Consider the following 22,411-nt stretch of genomic DNA (forward strand, 5'->3'; position numbering starts at 1 on the left):
ATCGACGCTTTTCTTTCAGAATTGGGCAGAGGTAAGATGACCGTTGGTAAGATATACGTCTGCCTTCTGATACTCGAAAGTTGGAGGTCGACCAAGTTCGGTCAGATAGAACCGTCAGGACAGGTGAGTTCACCAACATTCTCAATCCGAGTGTAGCCACTCGTATCAAACTGAACTATCTCATTAGCGATATTTTCTTATTCGGGCAGTAAATCTTCTTTCCACGATTCGTTCGTCGTACTTCCGTTATCCGATTGGCGTACGCCACAAAAATCGCGAGGCTACGAGTTTTACGCGCGCGTTCCACGATTTTCCATTAACAGTCGAATCGATCGGACGAAAGGATCGTGGGAATCGATGCGAGAATTAAATTTCGTATGGATGTTTTGTCGTTGGCTTCTTCGTGGTAGGAGTTTCACGTGGCCGGTGTGGGAATCACGTTTCGAATAGAGAGTTTTCCACGAACGACTCCAAGTAGCTTATTGAACACCCATGAAAGCTTAGTATCGCATCAATTTTTTTTCACCCGGGACGAGAACAACTATTTACAATTAGTCTCGTCGCGATCGATGTTCGTCCGGTAAATTTTCACGTAGCCGCGATTCTAAGCTTCGTTCCTGTGCCCCACACGTTCTGATGCTATTATATATATACATATATATATTTACTGTGTGCTCGGTAGTAGTGCCAAGAATTTTCAAACGTTCATACGTATCTCGTATAAAGAAAATTCGAGAGTTTTAGCCGGCCTTTCTTTATCCCAGCGCGCTCGATTTTCAGTTAACAGTGACGAAACGAAACTTTGAATGAATGAAACCTACGAACGTACAGAAATCAGAGCGATCGAGCAGAGTCTCGCTGGGCTGACGAATCGGCACACTTATTTAGTTAAACTGTTACGGACAAGGAAGCCGTTCTCGATATTACATCTCTGTCTGTTGAATTGAAGTTTAGCCGAGTCGATATTATGTGTAGAAGCAGTTATCGATGTCACCCCTCCTGAACGTCACGATTCGGATTTAATGCAACCAATTTAACGTAGATTCAGTCCCAAGTCGATACATCGATCGCTACTCGTCGATTATTCGAACGTACCTAAACTAGAATCGAATAAACGAGTAAATCTCGGCACTGAATTCCTTTTTCGTTTGCACAATGCAAACACGTGTTCGACTAAAAAGTTTAGCGCGCGATGTATCGACGTCGATACGGACTACGTATAGAAAATTAGGACGATATCATTTTTGAATGAGTTACGATTAGAGTATTAGAAAAGAGTCTATATGTGTTGGATTTATTATATTGTGTGTCCACTAATTAAAAGAGTCATAGAAAGAGAGTACGACAACGAGGTTCGATCCTTCGAATTATCGATGGACTAGAGTTACGTTGTTATTATTATCGTTGTTATTATATTTATTATCGTTGTTATTATTCTCCTTATTATTATTATGATTATCGTTATTACCGTGAGATTAGAGTAGGAGTAAAGAAAAACTGAAATTTGCGACCACGCGAATTACGATATTATACTTAGTCTACTAATTGTTATACCCAGAAAAGAGGATGTTCACTTGCAGCTATCAATCATCTCCTTGTGTCTTTTCTCTTTGTTTTACAGAACGATAACGATCTTATCGATAACGATAATGCTGGGCAAAGTCCTGCAGCCCAGGCGGTAGTACTTACTTTTTCTCTTACTTATTATCATCTTGATACGGTCTTTTCCGTTTCATTATTTTCTTTGTACATTCACATCCGTTTCACCGACACGACCGTCGCGTACGTCCGCTGCAAAGTTAACCACTGATACAAATGGGTCGAGTGTCGACTGAAAGAAATCCGATTTACATTCGAACGAAGGACTATGCAGCGAGCGGTCCACGTTTTTTGTACATAACTAACATTCATTTTTGTATTTATTATCTATATCGCGCAGAGACACAGTAGCCTGTCGCGTGTACATACGCAAACCGTTAGCTTTCACCCGAGTTGGCTAAAGTTTCATGTAATAACTCCTTTCAATCGGGAATCGGCAGTTGTATCTCTGCTCCTTTTTTATCTGTACATTTTTTTCTCTGCATCGATACAGGCACACACCTACACTATTTTTCACATACGTTACACCGATATGTTTCCATTTGTATTGCGTTTCCTTTAATATTCTTTCCTCAACTTTTTTACTCACTGGAAATAAACGCAATGGCGATTGACGAGCATTCAACGACGGAATATAATCAGGTTAATTGACAATTTAATTAATCGATCGCGAATAGTAAGAGAAGTCGTCAGTGGCGATTGCGTCAAACACGAATCACATACACAGACACACTTGAACCTTTTACTTCATTCCTTTTAGGCACTTGATATTATCTTAGTAAAACTGTTTCACTAGAGCATCCGTCGAGATCACACTATTTACGATATAGAACTATTAGAAATCTTAGTCTTTCCTTTCGATTAAAAAAAATTTTCCTTTTCTCTTAACGGCACGTTACCTCTTCAAAATAATAACCAATTAGACTAGGATACTTATTTAAACTTAGTTGAAAATCGTTCAATTTTATGCACCGCGTCGAATTTCTTCTACTATCTTGTAAAAAGGCAAGCGCTTTGATTGACCGAAAAATGAGTGAGACGGTGCATAAAGTTGGAACGTTTTAAGTTTTCGTAGCGGTGGTGTCGATATCGCGTGGGGATCGTTCGCGCGCGTTCCCACGCGAGAAACGGCTCCTTTGCCTCCCTCGAAAATACGATACCAAATAGCTGTGTGTAAGTAAATCACTTACTTTTTTTTTTAGTCACCATCCGGTCCCCATAGAACGAATAAATTTGCCCGAGACGAAACCGAACACCGAAGAGAGTCGATTCTCGAACATAGCTCGCCTTTTGCCTCGAGTATCGCTCCGTTCAATTAGGAACATGCCAATCTTTTAGATCGACGGATAGATCTAGATAGATCTCTTAGATCGTTTAGATCCTTCATGCCCAAACGTATATTGATCTAGATTAGCGTCCGATAGGCGACGTTAGAGTTAGAAATTCGAAATTGATCCGATTTTCTTTTCTTATTCCTGTTACGAAATTTTGCTGCAACCGTTTGTCTTTGTTCATTTCACTGTTCTTTCTTTCCATTTCGTTTCTCTTCCTTTGAACGAAAGCTCTTGGTATGGAAGATAGTAGAAAACACGAGGGATATGCGGCGAACTCGATGCGCGTCTTTGAGAAGGCCCAAAGGCAGCGATTAGCCGCGCTTCCCTCGGCAGATAGATTTTCTTGCTCGATGTACTACCGTTTCCTTTCTGATTTTTTTCTTATACGTCTGTTACACTCTCCGAAGACTAGCAACGTAGAATAGAGAATTGTTAGTCTTAGAGAATCTACTACGTTGACTATGTTATACCGTAGACTCGTTGCCTTGTTAGTTCTCTTCCGATGGCTTTTACCTTCAGACACGACTCTTTTCTCGCAACAAACACGACACTATTGCATTTATGTTGACTCGTGACACGCAACAAGAACACGACACGATAAGTTTTTTCTAAAGGGAAACAAAAGAAAATTAGGTTCGACCACTTTTTGCAGAACGATGAATAATGCTGTGAACATCAAAATGCTATACCGTCGAACGAAAATGATTTGCCGAACGAAATTCCAAGAGTAGCAAATATTTGTTTTGAACCTTAGACAACCTTAGACGGGAGAAGACTTTCTCGAGAAAGTTTTCTTCGCCAAGTAAACTGTGTAATCGTAGAAGGAATAGTTTGACCGCGTTTAGAATTTAGACTGTCGCTATATAACGTATGAGAATATCGAAGGTAATTAAAACGTAGCCGAGTGTACCACATACACTACGTAGGCATGGCAGTAACAACGAGTAAAAACACCTGTGAACATTTTGTGCATACCTAAATACGATAACCGAATGAGATTAGCTCCCCCATTAGCTCTAGTATAGTTCCCCCTCACGTATGTTGGTTGCGATTGCTTTTGTATCGTGTTTGTCCACGAATTGTTCGCATATGTGTGATAATTCCTTTAAGAGAACGTTTATTTATTATGCGAATCGTCGATGTTCCTCGGTACCGAATGAAAGTGGTCGACAGTCGTCGGGACCAAGTCCGGCGTCGGATCGGCGGAATTCTATCGAGGAACAGGACCGGCGGTTCGTGCATCGTGTTGCATGCTTAACAACGTCTGCATTCCCACAGTAAACGCGACGAGTACGAATTTAAGTGTCTCTAATTTTGCATATTACCATTACGTATATTACTATTGGTATTTTACACGGGTAAACACTCGACAGAATAAATATGTATAATATGTATGTACTTATATACAACGTATTCGACATATATTTGTAAGAGTATAGCTTCTGACAAACATATACAGGCTTTGCCAGAGTGATCCACCCGTTTCTATACACGAATTTGCCGCTTGTACTTTATCGATATATTCGACATGTTTTTCTTCCATCTACTTTATGCACACACGCGTCTCCCGAGCTCCCTCGGGAGATCGTCTCAAATTTTACAAACGGAAATGTTTTTTCTCTTGCGAGACACTTTCGAGTGCACCATGATCACGATTACGTATATACGATACTATTTTTTAGCATGGCCTCTGTTTTTTCGAGAAATTCGTTTTCGCTGCTACGAATTCGTATTCTATTCCTAGTGATAAGTACTCTTTTCCTTCTAACTCGAACGCACGCACGCAAAAGAGAGAAGGTAAAAGAAGCGAAGCGAGGAGAACGAAACAAAAGCCTGTATGTGCCTGTACATACTGTACGATAAAAAAAAGTTCCTCGGGGGATGGAACGATCGTCTAACACCGACGATCCGTAGAAAAGATAAAACCCCGCAAATAAACATGTAAATATCGAATCAGCTCTGATCAGTCGATGTGGTTTCCGCGCGTTCGACTTTAGCAATCGTTCCTCAACTGCATACTGGACGTGACGCACGGAAATAATCACGGGGCCGGAAGTAGGGCGAACAGCCTCGAGCCGGTGGTCAGGCCGACGCCGGAAGCGAAGCTCGAACTGCACAAGGAGCACAGGGAGGAAGACGACGAGCACAGACGTCAACGTAGCATCAGGTATCTCCGCACTTTTTTCACTCGAATTCAGAAAAACACAACGATCCAACTCTATAATATCTTCGCTCTTGACATTCAAAATTCAAACTGCATCTCACTTCTTTCATTTTTTTCAACTTCCATTCTCCTCTTTCATCGTTAATTATCAATTGTTTCATTCCCTCGTTATTATTTTTATAGAATATTATTTCTTCTTTCTTTAAGTCTTCGTTTCATTTCTGAGATTATATTTTCTCTTCTATTAGTATATTAAGTCTTCTTACATTTCTTTCATTTCCCTATGTATATTCTAAAGGGCTGATGATCGTTAATTAAGTATAATCATTATAATTTTCGCGTCGAATCAGATAATTGTTCCTTCGTTTGGTTTCAGAAATAAAAAGGTGAACTGGAAGATGTCCCACCAGTACGATATACTAGGCAGCAGCGGAGAGAGTAGCCAGGGAGGGGGTGGGTCTGGGGTTGTACCCGTAGTTAATGACGAGGATCGCGCCCCTGAGCTAGAGCCATTGCTGGCTGAGGTGCCCTCCCACCAGGATCAAAACTACTACTACCACCACCACCATCACCATCACGACCAATACTACGATACCGACAATGATCTATACTATGACCACCACCACCATCATCATCACCACCACCACCACCACCACCATGCTCACCAAGCTTACCATCATCATCATCATCGTCATGCTCACCGACCACCCTCGTATTATCGACACCAGAATACCTACGCACCTCGCTCCTCGATCCGTTACCACAAGGTCTCTCGATTCAGTCGTTCGAATTCGATTCAGTTTTTCTATTACGCGACTTTTTTTTCACCCTCGATCGATCGCGATACAGATTCGTTCTTAGCTCGATTCTACATTTCTTCAACTCTTCAACTCTTCAACTGGGATCTCCATTACTTTTCTTTTCGAGCTTATTTATGAAGGATCGTATTAAAAAATGGGGTAGACGTTTGGGATGCTTTATCTTTACTCGTTAATGGTTATCTCGATTTCGTCTCGTCTGTATGCACGATCTGGATCGCGGTAGATCGAGGATACTTTGCTTTTTCGATCGGATCTTATAGAGTTCGACATTGTACATACGATAGTTCTAAATGTTTGACGATACGCTTCACATAGAGTTAGAACGATTACGGTTTGACGAAATATTTTACGCTCTAGACGCATTCAGCGCGGCATTAGTTTCGATGGAGACGATTAGATCGACCGACGAAAGCACCACATTAGTTTAGTAACAATACAAAACGACAAAGAAAGGGAGAAATTCCTGATAGACGGACTCACAAACACGCTCTTAGATCAAGATAGAATTTAGATCCATAGATCTTTAGTTGAACTCGCGTACGACTAACATCGCCACCGACCTCAAGATCGATTTAGCCCGACGTTGTCTATCGAATCATCATTTTCCCGAACGCGATCGAATCGATCTTGAACACCGCACCTACCTTGCCGTTAGCCATTTGTAAATATAACTACACACGATTAGAAGAGAACGCGTTTTTGATCTCTGTGTCGTTTGTATATTTCGGATATACGGAATATGTTTAGAGATAAATCGGACGCGGACACGATACATAATAGAGAACTTAGAGAAACCCCACCCTTGTCCCTAGCTGCTTTCAGCCTCGAGATTCGCTCTCGAGAGCGACGAGACAGTCGGCTGTGCGAATCGATGTTCGGCGACGACTGGCTCGTTCTCTGTGTGTGTCTCGTTGTTCGTTTTACAAATTCCATTGTGTGTCCGTGCCCTGGTAAGTAACGAAACACCTACGACGGCGAGCGACGAACTCGTCGTCGCGACGAGTAGCGGACATGCTCGTTTCTCTTTCTTCTCTCACCCGAACGTACCGCTATCCGAACTACGATCACTTACCTCAGCGAGCATGTGCATGCCTCGGAAACCTATTCGAATCTCGCATGTTAATTTTCTTATACGCGCGTTACATGTGCCTGTGTCTATATCGACTTCTCTGCTCCTCTTCACTGACTGTTCTTCTCGTATACTCTAAACCGGCCGTGCGTGTTCTCTCTACAAGAGAGAACGAACGACATATCGGCACGGTCTGCGACGAGCTTCCTCCCGCAAGTTTTCGAATCTCACTCCATAATCGAACTTTGATAGACCGAAATAGACGAATTCGTCTTTTTTTTTTGCTAAGAAAGAGTTCGATCTTTCTTCTCCAACGTACAAATTTATTTCTACCAGTCAGTCGCCCTTTAATTCGAAAACTTACTCGGGGAAACGAGCATTTCGGAGGCAAAAGGCGTCTCGCGTCGTGGAATGCGTTTGCGCGAGACGCGAACCGCTGTCATTAGTAACGGAGGCAAAGAATCGGCGACACCCCGACTCTCCTTTAAAAACTCCTGATTCGCTTGTATTTCCGTGGATCCAATGATCGCCCATAACCGACGAGTATGTTCGTTTAGATGGAGCTTCAGGAGGTCGTAGTTAGCGACTCGCGCGCCGGTAGCCTCGAGAGTCTCACGCATCCTGGTAAGAGGCTTCATCCAGCCGTGCAACCGGTCAGACACCCATCGCGTTCACCGAGTTTGAGGTAAGAAACAATGCGAACGAACGAGAGATTTGTCAGAACGGTACTTCGAACTAAACTCATGAGAATAGGATGAGCAAAAGATAAACGGGGATCAGAAATGGAGGGTGTCGATGATTTTGCAGGAGACACTCGCCGGATCTTCAATCGCCGAGACGACCTAGGTACGATCATCACGGTCATTATTACCACGATGGACCAGGGTTTAGCGACACGGTTAGCAACGTCGTCGAGATACAGAGACACACGCATCATCCCCATCCGTCACAGTACAATCATCGGCACAAAATGCGAGGTACAAGACAGCAATGATAATATCAGCGAAGAAAACACGGTGCAACGATAAGTCCTTTTTACGAAAATCAAACCTACGAATCTCTCTTTCGCCGAGACGCGAGATCATCGTATTCCGAAGCGAAGGGAAACCGATCTCGGGCGAACCGTTTCGCGTGTTTCCAATTTCGCAGCAACATCGCGTCGCCGCGTCGCCGTCTTAGCGAGAATGGTACGAGAGATTCGTAGTTACGATTTAGAAAGAAAACTATGAATGTCGCTACTAAGTGGTTTTTTACTCGCAAGAGGCAGAAAGCTCTGTGTCACTCGATGTAATGTGTTTCTTCGTTTTTGTTCTGTTACGCGCCTACAAAGACTATTACGACCACTGCGACTATTACGACGATGGTAATTTCTTTCGCAACTCCGTTTCACTCCCTTGTTCCGAAGCAAATGTTTTATTATCATCGTTACTATATTACCTTTCGAGTGCGATCATTTGGCTTTCACAGTTGTACATACCATATCCACGCTGCTACGTTAACAGACACAACAGATACAGATTAGTGGCTTTCCCTAATTTCTAGCGCGCAGTGAACGACATAGTGCTTAACGGACGTTCTCTTTCTCGTTGCTCAATGTGAGATTTATCGGGCGAGGATTCGTCGAGCCGAACCGAGTAAAACCGGCTTCTCCCCCTCGACTATTCTCATTAGGGAAATCGTCCCTAATCAAAACCGATTTTATACGCTTTGTTATTACTCTGCGGGACTTTTCTATAATTTACGCACAGGATTCTGCGCACGAAATAGACGATAACACACACGCTTTCGATATCGAGCACTCCACCACTCTTGGTGACACGCACTCTTCTCCGTCCTCTAGACTCTAGAAGGTAGAAGCTAGATCATTGATAGAAACCTAGAATTTATTAACTTCTGACGCGAAATAATAGTTTTCTAATAGCACCGCAGCAACGATTGCACGTCGACACTTGGAATCCCCTCGGATCGTCGATATTAGTTAGAGAAATGGCATGCGGCATGCTGATCGATACATATACGTAACCACCCCGCAGCACCCTCGTTCGATCTTTCATCGACCCGATTATTACCTATTAGACTTAGACGATAACTGATGACTCGGACTCTTAGTTAAAGTTCCGTTACTCTGAAACAATTCGGTACCAACCCTTTGCGTAGACATCGTACGGAAATCCCTTTATATCAGATACAGTGGTGCCCGTTTAAAGATCGTGGCTCGGGCGATTGATCGTATCAGCATCCGATTAGATACAATCCTATTCGACAAAAAAATAATCGTCGGATGTATATTCGATCGATGAACTGCCTCGAATGATCGATGAACAGTCTCGTAGCGTCGAAAAACGATAGAACGACAGATGTCGAAGATACGCTTACGAAGCGAGCACCACCGTAACATCCCCGAAGAGCTAGAAACTAGCCGTCGTCGTGTCGATAAACGAAACGAAACGGAATTGAACGCGAACGCTAACGAGTACGTTCGTCAGGTCCGTGGAGCGCTTCGACCAGTCCAGCGCGGACACCGAGTCCGATTCACCACATCGATCATCGCGGTCGGCATTACGGGACGACCAGACTGGAGCAAAGATCGCGGAGTCCCAGCCCGATCGGCGGCCGAACGCCGGCGCACCCGCATCACTATCATCGGCATCATCCCCATCAGCACAGCTACCCGGTGTTGGTAACGAGACGCGGACAGGGTCGACGGTTGCCGCCGACGCCGAACAAGCCGTCGACCCTGCAACTCAAGCCGGCGAACATCAACTTTCCGAAGTTGAACGCGTCGCCGACTCACGGGCCTCACATGCCCGCAGCCGCCCACGTGCCCGCGATTCCAACGGGGATGCAGCATCCCGCGCCACTGCCGGGGCACGTTCCACCACCGATGCAGCCCAGTCACTGTCCCCTCAGTTTCGAGCAGGCCGTGGCCATGGGTCGCGGAGGTCGCCTTCTGCCCAGTCCTGTACCCAACGGGTACAAGCCGCAGCCCCAGGCTAAGCAGAGAACACCCAGGTAATCCTATAAGTTCCTTCGTTACTTCTCGATCGCAAGACGTGAGACGTATACGTTGAAACGATATTTGCAGGTCCAGACACTCCGACAGCGACGAAGACGACTGGTGCTAGCCAAAGTGGGACCCTGGACGGTGGTCCGGTGACGTGGACGCCCCCAGGCGTCTTAGGGTTTGCGCGTGAATCTTCCACGACGACGGGAGGGGCGCATTGATCTAGCGTCGGAGATTGATCGAACGTTCCACGAGTATGCGGTAAAAACGGATAAAGACTGCCGATTAAGCGTAGTACGCGAGAAGATGTGCGAGGATCGGGAGAAAATAGATGGAGGCGATTCGTACATCTCGTGGAACGAACGAACAGCGGTCAGCCGATTCGAGAGAGAAGGAATTCGATCGAACGGATCGACGCGACGCGGAAACTGGAAACGGAAGAGGCAATGGATTTCAAAGAAATTGTGCGACTGAAACGAAAGCAACATCGGATGATCGTTACAGGGACAACAAAACCAACGTACGTACTTACGTATTTAACGGGCAATCGTCGGGGTGGACGTTTCATCGAACAAAGTGTGCAATGCCACCGGACGACGCGCGACGATCGTCGGTTGAAACGCGTGAAACGAAAGCGAGGACTCGCTTTCGAACGAGGAGCAACGGCAAATCTCTGCCGATCGCGCAGTGATTCGTCGTAACGAAAAAGAAAACAGAAAAAAAAATAACAAAAAAAAGTCCCAGTGTCGGAGGCGCATACGATTTACGAGTCGGTGCGTTCGCCGTAAACACCGTTTCGGAACTTTATCTATTTTCAACGAAAAACTTTCTTTCATCTCAAACTTTGAAGCTTTTCTTGCTGTGCTTTTTAATCGACGGATCGAGCCGAGGAGGATCCAACTTTTGTACGACTCGTTATAATGCGATACGATTGCACCACGGGAGGGAGACGGTATCGAGGCTGTTCCAACTTTATTGAGAACCGTCACCGATTCTCTTCTCGAATTTCTCTGCGATCTAACGCCGCAACACTCGAGCAATCGAGGATTTAGGGCGCGCACGTTTTCCGTTCGCGTTATGTCCCACGAAAATTCTATCTCTCATCGCAGCTGCAATCAACTTGACGAACGAGTGGACGGTCTCCCGGTCGAAATCTCTTCTAGATCCGTTGAACAGAACGAGAGGAAACGCGGCAAAGACCGTGGCTACGGACACCAGCTTTTCGTACATTCGCCGATAGGTAGTCACGGTGTCGCTAGCACCGTTTCCTTTCGTTCGTCTCTCGCGGAACTCGAAGGCCAGATTTCGCGGTTGAAAACGCGTTCGCCTCTCAAAGTGTATCTAGCGTAAAACGGATGAGAAATCGTTCAAGTGTAATCGACTCGCTCCTCGAATTAAATGGAAGCTCATTAAAAAAGAAGTGTACTCGAGGATGCAAAACGTGTCGTACATCTTACATCGAACTAAATACGTAGGAATTTTTATTAAAGAGTCTATTCGAAACGATTCGCGTGAATATTATAGAACGCTTATTCGCGAACCAATCTGCTCGCGGGTAAAAAGAGGACGTTGGATTCGCGATGCCGTTGTAACGTGGACTTTCACAATGTCGCAGCTGGTGCCAATGATAAAGTATAATAGAAGCGTTTCGTGATAAATGATTGAGAAATGAACCGAGGAAAATGAGGTCGAGTTAGTCTAAAGAGTAACGAACAAATTAAACACGAGAGGGAGGAAAAGAGGGAGAGAACAAACACTTCCACTATTATTACCGTTTCGCTGTAACCATGACTACTACTGTTACTTACCGATACTATCGCTATTATCGCTATTACTATTGCTAACGATTTATTACCACTACTTAATAACGCCGTCGATACTACTCTACTACTACACTGTTATACTACTACGTACTCTGCTACTGCTACTATCGTTAATGGAATACTAGCCACGCATTATCGTCTAACGATCTTATTAATTTTTTCTCGTTTTCGGCCACCGTTTCCCTTCGCTAAACGCCTAAATCGGAAATCTTTTATTTCGATCTCTCTCCTTTTCAAGTCTTTGCCAAATAGTTTTTAACTCGTCACTGATATCGGTTCGATTACAACCTCGTCTCTCTTTAACGTTTTTCTAACGTTCCCATCGTATACTTCCGAATAGAATACGTATCGTGAAAAATTCGCATCCGATAGTATTAAGCAACGTAACTGACCTAGTTAATCCTACTTGAACCCTTTCAAAACTTACTTTTCATTTCTCCTCGGATTTCTTAAATCTATCGCTTACCTCTTTCAGACTTATTATTTTCCAACGATTATCCACGGCAAACGATCTGTAACATTAGATAATTTATATTATACATATTTATAATATAAATTGGTTGATCCGTATTATAATATACGTTATAATATATATCGGAATATATATTATATTATATTATAATATTCGATGTATCGTAACCGAAAACTCGACACCTTCCACCGCTGCTACGTATTACTGCTGTCGCTATACTGTTACTACTATTACTGTTGCTAAATACTACTATTACCTACCGCTGCTGCTGCTACTACTAACTACGATTACTATTACTATTACCAATAATTACTACTTTTACTAACGCTACGATTACCAAAACGTTTTACTAAAACAAAATTACGCTAGCGTAAAGGAAGATCGTAACACAGTCTAGTTGCAGCTCGTCACTCGTCGGATTAAAAATTGGGAAAACACGTGGATCGATCGGTGGACGATCTCGCGTACCTACGCGACGACACGGGGGGTAGCACGCGACAAATTCATCGGGAGATACTTAAGTAACAAAACAGGACGGACGTTATTTCGAATTCTACCGTTGGCTCAACGTAAATTAACGCAGAAGTAGCCGTAACGTGCACATACTTAAAAAGCAACAAAAATACTAAAAAGCGTGGGTAAATGCGCGCGTGTAACCGAATCGGAGTTATCTAATCATAGAAACGTGTGGAGAGATTATAAACAAAGTATCCGATTAACATACTGCCAATCGTACGAGGTGTTTCAAACGGGAAACACACACGCGAAATAATATAAATTTTAATACGAGTGTACATAAAGTAAAACGACGCATCTTTTTTCGCGGCACGTATATTCACAAAACACCTGTACGCGTACGTAGATAGATTTAAACGAATTCGTCGACGAGGGAAGACGAGAACGAGAGAGCGATCGTTAACGAAACGGTAAAATCATCCTTCGATACACTATCACCCTCGCGCTTGCCTGACTAATTTGCCGAGTGCGTGTACCTTGACTGAACTGTGCGCAATACGTGACTCTCATCGTCGTCGGTCGAAAAGTTTTCCTACATCGCTCGTGCGTCCACTCACTTTTATTCCGCATGCTACGCGGTATGATTAAACAAAAATGTTAATACCGTTTGTACATAAATATTTGTCTAATTTCTATGCTTACTTCCCGAGCGTTCGTTTCGATCATCCTGCGATACGATGCCGTGTTAAAAGGCTGGGGGTATGAAATAATGTATGGAAACTTTTCTGACGGACCGTAGGAAAACCTATCCCATTCATTAATTTAAGGATTTACCATGGAGGAGACGGGAATAGAGAATTCTAAATAAGAAAATATAGTCGATAGCGCGCGGATTGCTTTTAGCGTTTCATTAACGTTTCCCGGTTACGTTAGATTTAAGAGAAATTAGTAAAATTGTTTCGAAGGATACCGAATTTCATTAGTCTTTTAAAAAGAAGACAATTTTTTACGTTTTGTACTTTAGTCTACATTCTCTGAGACATATCAGTCGTTTTATTTGTTTTTACATTGAGTTACGTTTTATATTTTTATTTTCCTACGCATTTTTTAATGCTTTCCGTTTTATTTGTTTGTACTTTTTTAACGTTTTAGTTTCGAGCCCGGAACTTGTTTTATTTCTCGTACTTAACAATGAAAGGGACACCCGAGTAGGTACGTACCGGGATGGGGTATTACTTATTAAAACTGTTTTTCTGTGATAAACCCAAATAAGTGTCATTCATCCGGCGATAGACGATTTCTGTGCGGCCCCCGACCGAAGAAAGGCGAGTAGACGAGAATAGGCACGAGAAGAGATTGACTGCCAAGGGTAGTATAAGACGCGAGAAAAAGGTAGATTAACTCGAATCGTGTGTATGCGAATGTACGTGTGCGGGCGAGTGTCTGGGAATGTTGAAATCTCGGAGATCGCTATAGCGTAGAAAAGACAAGCATCACGACCAAGCTCTAAAGACGACTAATAAAATACACCATAAATACGTATACATAATAGATGTAGTCGAAAGAAGAGCATATAAATATAGCCCTAAGTATAAAAGGTAAATTATAGACAACTATATACGATTTTCACTCGAAACGCATTAACGCGGCTACATTGCAAACTAAAACTGAGGAACGACATTAAGAAAACGATAATAAAACATAGTAATAACGATAACGCTGATAATATTTGACGACGGTACGCGATCCGAACAACTTCGATTCCTTTCTCTCGTACGTACGAATTAAGAACGCTGCGAGGAGAGATAATTTACTAGGCGAATGGGCGAGCGAACAAAGATGCCATAATAGAATCGTTCGAGCACTCGAGGAAAAGCTGAAGATGGAAGCAGACAAGGGTATTCGCTTGTAACAGAACAGCGAGCACACTTCGATGTGAATAGTTTTCGTATTATAATAGCATTTGTTTATAACATTTACCTGAATGCGAAATTACAAGCGAACGGTTCTAGTCTGTGTCCACCTCGCGGGAACGGCTAAGTTCCAACGGTTCGCGGAAGGACCGAGTATACATACTTGTAAATAGATTCAGTACCGCTAACAGGTCGAAGTAGACGTTAAAGATCGCTCAGATTATTCAATTTTTCCAATTTACTATATCTTTCTATTTGCAATTTCACGTGGTTCACCTTACGCGTAGTTTCAGCCTTCTGATCGGAGGGTGGTGACAAAGAGAGGGTAATATCTTAGAAAACGTTAGAAGTTGAAACCTATCGCAAAACGTTCGCTATTTAATAGATAATCTAGTCGTCGGAATCATTAAATTCGTACCGTAAACGAAGCGAATCCGTATATTTACGATCCCGGCAAAAGTAAGGACCGGCGCGAACGTTCGTTTCCGCGAACCGTCAGGGTGAACGTCGATGCCGGTGTCAATGAATAATCGGTCTCCCTCCGTGGTAGCAATCGTACATCTTCGTTCGAGAAACAAAACGCTCTTGTTTCTTCGCGGAAAGGAAGAATAATTCAAGAGAATGGGCGAAACGAAGAGAATGGACAAACGAGGAGGAGAAAAGGGCGCACCGGATGGCAAAAAAGGAGGACAAGCTCTCGATCAGGTCTAAGGTGCCGCGAGAAAGGGAAGAGAGGAGGAGGCGCTTCTCGGCTCGTTCGTAGAAAGTACGTAATTACGATTAAACGAAATTACAGAACGAACGCATGAGGAAAATTCGCGAGAGGACCGTATACACGCACGTATGTATAAATAAATTTCCATCGGTTCTAGACAGTCAGAGACATTGAAAAATCATTTAGTCGATCGTTGAAAAAATAAAATAAAACAAAGTGGATGCCATGAGTGTATTACGTTTAAGAGTTTTTCTACTTATCTATACGTATATACATAAATAAGGATGACATACATATATATATATAAATATGTTCACGTAAGGAAGCTGCGCGTACGTGCATTTTATATCTATGTATTTGCGTCTGAATACATGCATATAAATATATGTGTACGTGTGCATATACGATATATGTGGTTACGAACAAATAACGAAATCGACGCGGCGCTAATCACGCTAAATGCTCTCGATAATAAAAATGCAATCGCGAAGAGGGAAGGAGTAACGAGTAGAAGAAAAACAATTAAAAAAAAAATGTTCGTCGCTAGCGCCTCTTCGGCTGTTGGACGAGCCGACGAGCTCCGTAGAGTTTCATACTTTTGCAAATAATAATCGAAATCTCGTGGGATAAAACACTATTAAATACACCGATCTCTATATATAAATACGTATAAATAAGACACGTACGTTATAGAAGCGAGAAAGATTCGTCTCGATCCATTGCAAGTGTACAAGCATCCGTGTCTTAATTTGGTGAGGGTCGAGTGCGCGCGGTCGCTGCTCGAACGATCGGATCGATGCCGATTACCATCCATCGAATATCGCGATTCATCGTACGCGATCGCCAGCGTAACTTACACTTAGAGCGAGGGATGTGCGTGGCGCGAGTTTCAATCCTCTCTATTAAATTCATTTCTATTTTCGTGCATCGATTTCGCGCTCTGAACCAAATCCGCGCACCACCGTGGCGAGTTTATCCACTGGGTTCGAGCGACGGACGACGATCGGAGATCTCGGGATCGGCGTCAAATCAAATACCGAAGTCACGATAACGGAATAACGATCAAACGCACAGGAATTAGCTTCAGAATTACATTACTCGATAGACGAATGTCGAAACAGAATACGAAGATGTTAACAGCGTTTCCACTTGCACCACTCTTATCGGTCTCGTAAAAAATGTCTCCGATTTCGTCGGATCGTCGGACGTTGCCCGACTGGATCGTTTCGCGTCGGAAATTAAAAACGAAACTAAATACTATGTACAGAAGATGCGTAAATGTATTTTCGACAGTGCGGGAGCTGTGCGTAGTTCGCGCGAGATCGGCGGAGATTCGGTTCCCGTGAAAACGCGTGGAAACGCGAGTCGCGAAGGGAAAAACAGAGAACGCCTGGGAAGAAACATTAAATAGTAACAAGAGTTGCCTTAATATTATCCCTATAGGATTCGCGTGCGGACGGTGAAAAGAGAGGATAAAAAACGTTGAAACGATAAATCAAACGATCGCGTCGTCGCGAGATAATTCGGGTCAGTCGCAGGCGAAGTTTTCCTCCCTCTTCGAAGAGATTCGTCCTCTCAGTTTACTCGGGATAAATCTTGATCGGTAAACGCGATCTCGCGACCGGTTTAACTCGCGAGCAGGAAGAAAGCTAATCTCGTACGCTACTGTTCACGGACGCGATGCGATTCGCGAAGTCACACGCATCGTTCTTCTCGAGCATCCTTCTTTAGCTCGTCCATCCTTTCGCGTTTGCGTCGCGTCGTTCGCTATCATCCTTCGTCGGGCCATCTTCATTCACTTAGGTACTTACACACATGCGCTCGCGTGGTTAGGGAACAATAGCGTATCGACTTCGTGTTGGACGCGTGTTAGAAAATCAAAAATCGTGTGCGATGGAGCGAGAAGAAGAAAGATACGAGGACGAACCGTGGAGAACGTAGATGCGGAGAACGAGAAAGCGAGAATGGCTGGACCGACTGTGTATCACGCGGTGCTTCGCGCGCGAGAAAATCTGTGTGAACGGTGCGTAGTCGAAAGAAAGCGAAATCTATAATAATCTATATTCTACGATAGCGCGAATGACCGACGGCGTAACAATCCCAAGAATCGAAAGTACGGGAACGCATGAGTGCTTGCGAGATTGCGAATTCCAAGTGAAACAGGGAAAAATCGTGCGAATGTGAAGATCGAAAGGAAAATTGAGTAAATCGAAAATCTGTAAACGTCTGATAGTCGCGTGTTACATTGCATTGTTAAAGGAAGAATCCTGTAAAGAGGGCAAGAAAAACGAAAGAAGAAATACATTGAAAGCTTTAACTCTGATTAAACTAACTTTTAAAAAGAGGTATAGACATAATATAACGCAGTGGGTGCTGCTGCCAGTTTTGTGTGAATGGCGGACGGTTGGCGGTCGATTCTGCGCGAAGCCAATACCGACATCTCCGAAAAGCGTTCATTACGAGCGCGTATATACAGACAAATATAATACTATATACATATACAAGCATATATTTGCCTCGATATGTACTATAATACGTTCGTGTTTGACGAGCGTCGACGAAGCGTTCAATTCTTTCTTTCAAATATTGTATACACACGTGTTGTTAACAATCTCATCCTCGTCGGTGTCTCTCGTTCGCGCAATGTCTCGCCAATCTCCGCGTTAATTGTAAACTTACTGTATATTACTTATACATATATACATATTATATATATATATATAAATATACGTATATATAGATGTATGCATAATGTGAAAATGAACAATATGGAACACTTGGTTTTTTGTCTCGGTGAAAGCAGGTCCGATTGTACCTTTATACGTATTTCATTGTCGCGCGTTAGAGTTCGCGTCACGTTCCGAAGCGATTCTCGTCACACGCGAATCAGAAAACTTGCCAAACGCAAAAGTGTGTATTTTTTTCAATCGATCGAATGGGATCCGTGTTCGCGGACTAAGCGCGGATCTTTGACGAACGTAATTCGATGTATTTCTTATGAAAAAGCGGTGCGTTTAACGATTTGACAAACGCGATTCTACTCGTTCGTCGACGAACGAAAGAGGAGAGGAAGACGCTTCGGCTCCGCGGCGCGAACGAGATCGTATCGTTTTTCTTCTTTGACAAAACATTCTACGCGTGCGAACGCTCCTGCCAGTGAGGAAGTATTGTGTGCGATATAAAGACGTTATCGAGATAACGAAAAACGATGTAAACATGATTATTCTTTGAATCTACGATATTATAAATATAAAACCAACGTTCGGTGTGGCGTCGAGCGCGAATGAGCGAGCGAATGGTGAGAGAATCGAGCAAACGAGAACAAAACCATGCATCATTACTTACGTATTATGCAGTAAAACGAGAGGCGATACTCTTACCTTATATATATAAATATTATATATATATATACATATATACATATACATAGTTAGTTCAATTTGCAAATTAGTGTGTATCGTCGCTTCGAAAAAATGCCCAGTCATTATTCGCCAGAATCCAAAAACAAACCCAACAACCAATTTCAAGTTCATTCTTTTTTTAAGGAAGAAACGAATAAAATAATGTGTTAAAATATTTGCTGACGCACCTGTTCCTCCTTCACTCATGAGTAAACTTAAGGTTTCACTATTTTCACAATTCTAATTGAAAATGAAACTCGCCATTGGAACTAGTCGCAAACTGCTTTCATAATGGCGCAGAAGTTCTTCAGCTGCCTCTACGATAATTCTCAACAGATGGCTCCACCAAATCCTTAACAAACTCCTTTTTTTATGCAAGGGAGTACCGACTGCGTCTAACGAAGGAGTAGGTAACTATTTTTTTATATATTTCTACTCGATTTGAGATACGATCTGAAAGTATAGGAACGGGAATGGCGTCGGTGCGAATAACGTGAAACATCTGTATAAAATCGAACCGATATTATTTTTGAGCGTTTTTATTAAGTTTACCATGATTTTTAATCGATACAATGATTTCTGTGGTATACTGTTGTACGCATCGAGACGCTACTTCAACTTCCTTTCCAGTTTGCAAAAAGAAAAATCGTTTCGAATACTCCGTCATTTTTCCCGTATTCAAGATAGAAATAAGAAGATTTCCGAATAGAATCAACAAAGCGTTACGCTACTTCGTACCTTAGAGATTTAACAACAACTATCACCTCGAGCGGAGAACGTTAAAGCATTTTTTACCGATAAAACAACGTCATTCGCCTGGGAAAGTAAGTTGAAATTTCATCCGACGATATGAAACGTAAACGCAATAATAATCAGCGTCGAGTAGAATTTTCGAACGGACGATCTCTCGTGTGATCTTAGAAAAAGAAGAAAAATGAAATGAAACTTGGACGATTGGAGAGAGAAAGAAAGGATCGTGTGCGGATAGGGACAGGAGAGAGGAATATGAATATATAATATAATATATCTTATATCGTGTATCCATAAATGTTAAACGTTATTTCTTTTTTTGTTTCGTCGTCTTATCGATCCCATATTCTCGACTCGCTTTTTTCATTTCATTTTTATTAAATGTTAGGTAGAGTTTATAAGGGACGCCCGGTGAGGCGCTCTTTTGTCGTATACTAGCTGTGCCGAACGCACTTGTACTGGTCGCATCGGTCGGCGAAACGCGATCGGCTGAAAATCGGCATTTGAGACCTTTCAATCCCACGAATAAGTAATTCGATTCGAAAGGGAGTATTGGAAATGCGATTCGTGCTACGTATGAATGGAATTTGGGAAACGAGTCATGGACCGGGGCGAGACGGTGAGAATTGTCAGATCAACGATGAAGGGAAACGCGTCTCAACGATCGACCTTCAGCCGGTAGCTTCGCCCGCGACATATTTATTTAACAACAGAATTTAATCACCTAATCATCCGGAGGATACTCGTAATTCTCGCCTTTGCCTCGCGTTTATACAATAGATGGATATCTTTCCTCTTTCACTTCTTCTTTAGCTAAATGCTAAGTAATAAAATCGTCGAACCGCAATTCGTTACAATATAATCGTCGACAATCAATAGCTTCTAATAAATCGATAGAAATCACCTAGCTGCTGTCGCGATCGACCTGCATCGTCTGGCTTAAAAAAATACGTCCAACCTTTCTGTTTTTTTGTCGGGAGCGGCAATCAATTTCAATAATTCGTAATATTAATAATCGGTAGTCTACGCGTGGATAATAATAATACAATTGCAACGCGATTTTCACGCAGTACGGGGACCGCAAATATCGATCATAGTAATATAATAATAACGGGAATAATAATTGCAACCGCAATTGCAATTGCAATAATAATAATAATAATAATAATAATAATAATATTAATGACAATTAATAATAATAGCGACCATGGTAATATAATAAAATAAATCTCGTCTTACCAATTAGCATCGTCGTTACAATGTTGATGTACTCTTAGCCGTTATAGATTTTGCCTATGTACTATTCTCTTTTATATATATACTTCTATATGTATAGCTACAATATATAATATATTTCCATGTTGAAAAATCGTATACATTAGTGTTGCGTCGCAGGACCATTGCTTCGTCTCTGTTGTTTTCCTGTTCGTATAATTGTTATTCTTTCCGTTCCCTTGCTTCCTCATCGTTTTTTCTCTATATGTATATATACGTTTATCTCCTTCTCGTTTTTCCTCTTTTTGCTGTCTTTTCGTTTCGGTTCTACGCTTCGCACAAGATAGGTTTTTCGCAGATAGGGGGGAAAAGGTGGCGGTCGATGCATAGAAGCGTTCACGCTTGATTGTTATCGAACAACGGCGTCGTCGAATGGAAAAAGAGAAAGAGAGGGTGATGGAGAGGAACAGGATTGAGAAAGAGGGAAGGCGGCGCCTTTTCTTTTCCACCGATACCACGTTCCCGCTTTTCGACTTAGCGCGCGTTTCCCCAACTTCGGTACCGTTATTGGAACCGCTCTAGCGAGCCCGCGAATCAACGAATTAACGGATATTTTTAAAAGAACATCGTAGGAGTTCGAGTTGTATTTAAAATTTTGTTCGAACGGAGCGCGCGTACGCGCGCGTGGAATATATCGGCTCGCAACTAGCGCGATTCCATCGACGTGAAAATCGAGTTCCCGTTTGCGCTCAAGGACGTGAATGCTTCTTGCTCGGAGAGAACTCTGTGTACTCGTAATTCGTAATTCGTAATTATATAACATTAATAGCTTAATCGATATTTTTGTTTAGTTCGTATTACTCGCTCGTGTTAAAGAGCGAGCCTCGGATCACAGATAGTGAGGTGATCGGATTGCGCGATACATCTTATTACGATACAATAATTTATTGTTACGACGCGTGTGTCCCTAGAACGGTCTTTCGTATCTCGTTAAATCATCTGTCATTCGCGTAATCTCTTCTCTCGTTTCGGATTCCTCTAAGAATTTCAAGGCGACAGCTCCTGAAACCAAACATCACCGGACGTGTACGCGAGCTTGATTCACAGTCGAGCTAACACCGATTAGGAGTTTCAAAAACAACAGTTCAACATTCTCGCAACGTTCACGGATGAAGCGTATACTTCTCTTCTTTACTTCGTATCGTTTTTCCGACGACCATTCATGCACGCGCGCACAGACGGAGAACTTGGTCGGCACGTGTCCACGATTTCTATCTATCGTAATCGGTGACGACACACGGATACGAAAGTATAGAGTATACTTTTCTGTAATGCACGCGTATACGTATACACGATGCGTATGTACGTGCGTACGTACGACCAACTAAGGATAGACAGGCGGAATCGTATGTTTCGTATGCCGAATCCAGTTGAATCGCTAGAGTTTATCTCATCCTGTGCACTTATTCTCAATTAGAGGAAAACTAAACATACCGACGAAATTCGACGTCTCGTTCACGCCTTTTCTCAGCGATGGTGAAACAAATTCTACTAAACTTACAATTTATTCCAACAGTAATTCTGAACTTGATACGCGAATTGAAATTCAAGTTCTGAATTCGACGCTACTTGTGCGTCGGGTGTTGAGATTAACGCCAACGGAAGAAAAAAAAGT

General features: G+C 42.7%; 2 protein-coding genes across 26 annotated transcripts in view; one reads left to right on the plus strand and one right to left on the minus strand.

Moving 5' to 3' along the window:
- cac (calcium voltage-gated channel subunit cacophony) overlaps positions 1-18,946 on the plus strand; it is a 99,835-nt gene extending 80,889 nt beyond the window's left edge. For 14 of the 25 annotated variants that reach the window (XM_026812298.1, XM_026812317.1, XM_026812295.1 and 11 more), the window contains 9 exons: positions 20-123; positions 1,622-1,678; positions 4,931-5,100; positions 5,474-5,621; positions 7,545-7,672; positions 7,795-7,964; positions 8,318-8,350; positions 9,474-9,999; positions 10,073-18,946. In XM_026812298.1, the coding sequence (XP_026668099.1) occupies positions 20-123; positions 1,622-1,678; positions 4,931-5,100; positions 5,474-5,621; positions 7,545-7,672; positions 7,795-7,964; positions 8,318-8,350; positions 9,474-9,999; positions 10,073-10,112 (1,376 nt within the window). In that variant the 3' untranslated portion in view covers positions 10,113-18,946. Of the gene's footprint in view, positions 1-19; positions 124-1,621; positions 1,679-4,930; positions 5,101-5,473; positions 5,622-7,544; positions 7,673-7,794; positions 8,004-8,317; positions 8,351-9,473; positions 10,000-10,072 lie in introns of those variants that run through there. The other 11 variants (XM_026812313.1, XM_026812299.1, XM_026812307.1 and 8 more) reach the window with 9 other exon arrangements.
- A 332-nt stretch (positions 18,947-19,278) lies between these two features.
- The window catches only part of exd (PBX homeobox extradenticle), a 36,741-nt gene continuing 33,608 nt past the window's right edge, over positions 19,279-22,411 (minus strand). The window contains exon 8 of the mRNA XM_026812321.1: positions 19,279-21,798. Within this exon, the coding sequence (XP_026668122.1) occupies positions 21,784-21,798 (15 nt within the window). The 3' untranslated portion in view covers positions 19,279-21,783. The remainder of the gene's footprint in view (positions 21,799-22,411) is intronic.

Source organism: Ceratina calcarata, unplaced genomic scaffold (assembly GCF_001652005.2).
Source record: "Ceratina calcarata isolate Rehan_Ccalc_2016 unplaced genomic scaffold, ASM165200v1 scaffold27, whole genome shotgun sequence".
NCBI classification, from domain to species: Eukaryota; Metazoa; Arthropoda; class Insecta; order Hymenoptera; family Apidae; genus Ceratina; species Ceratina calcarata.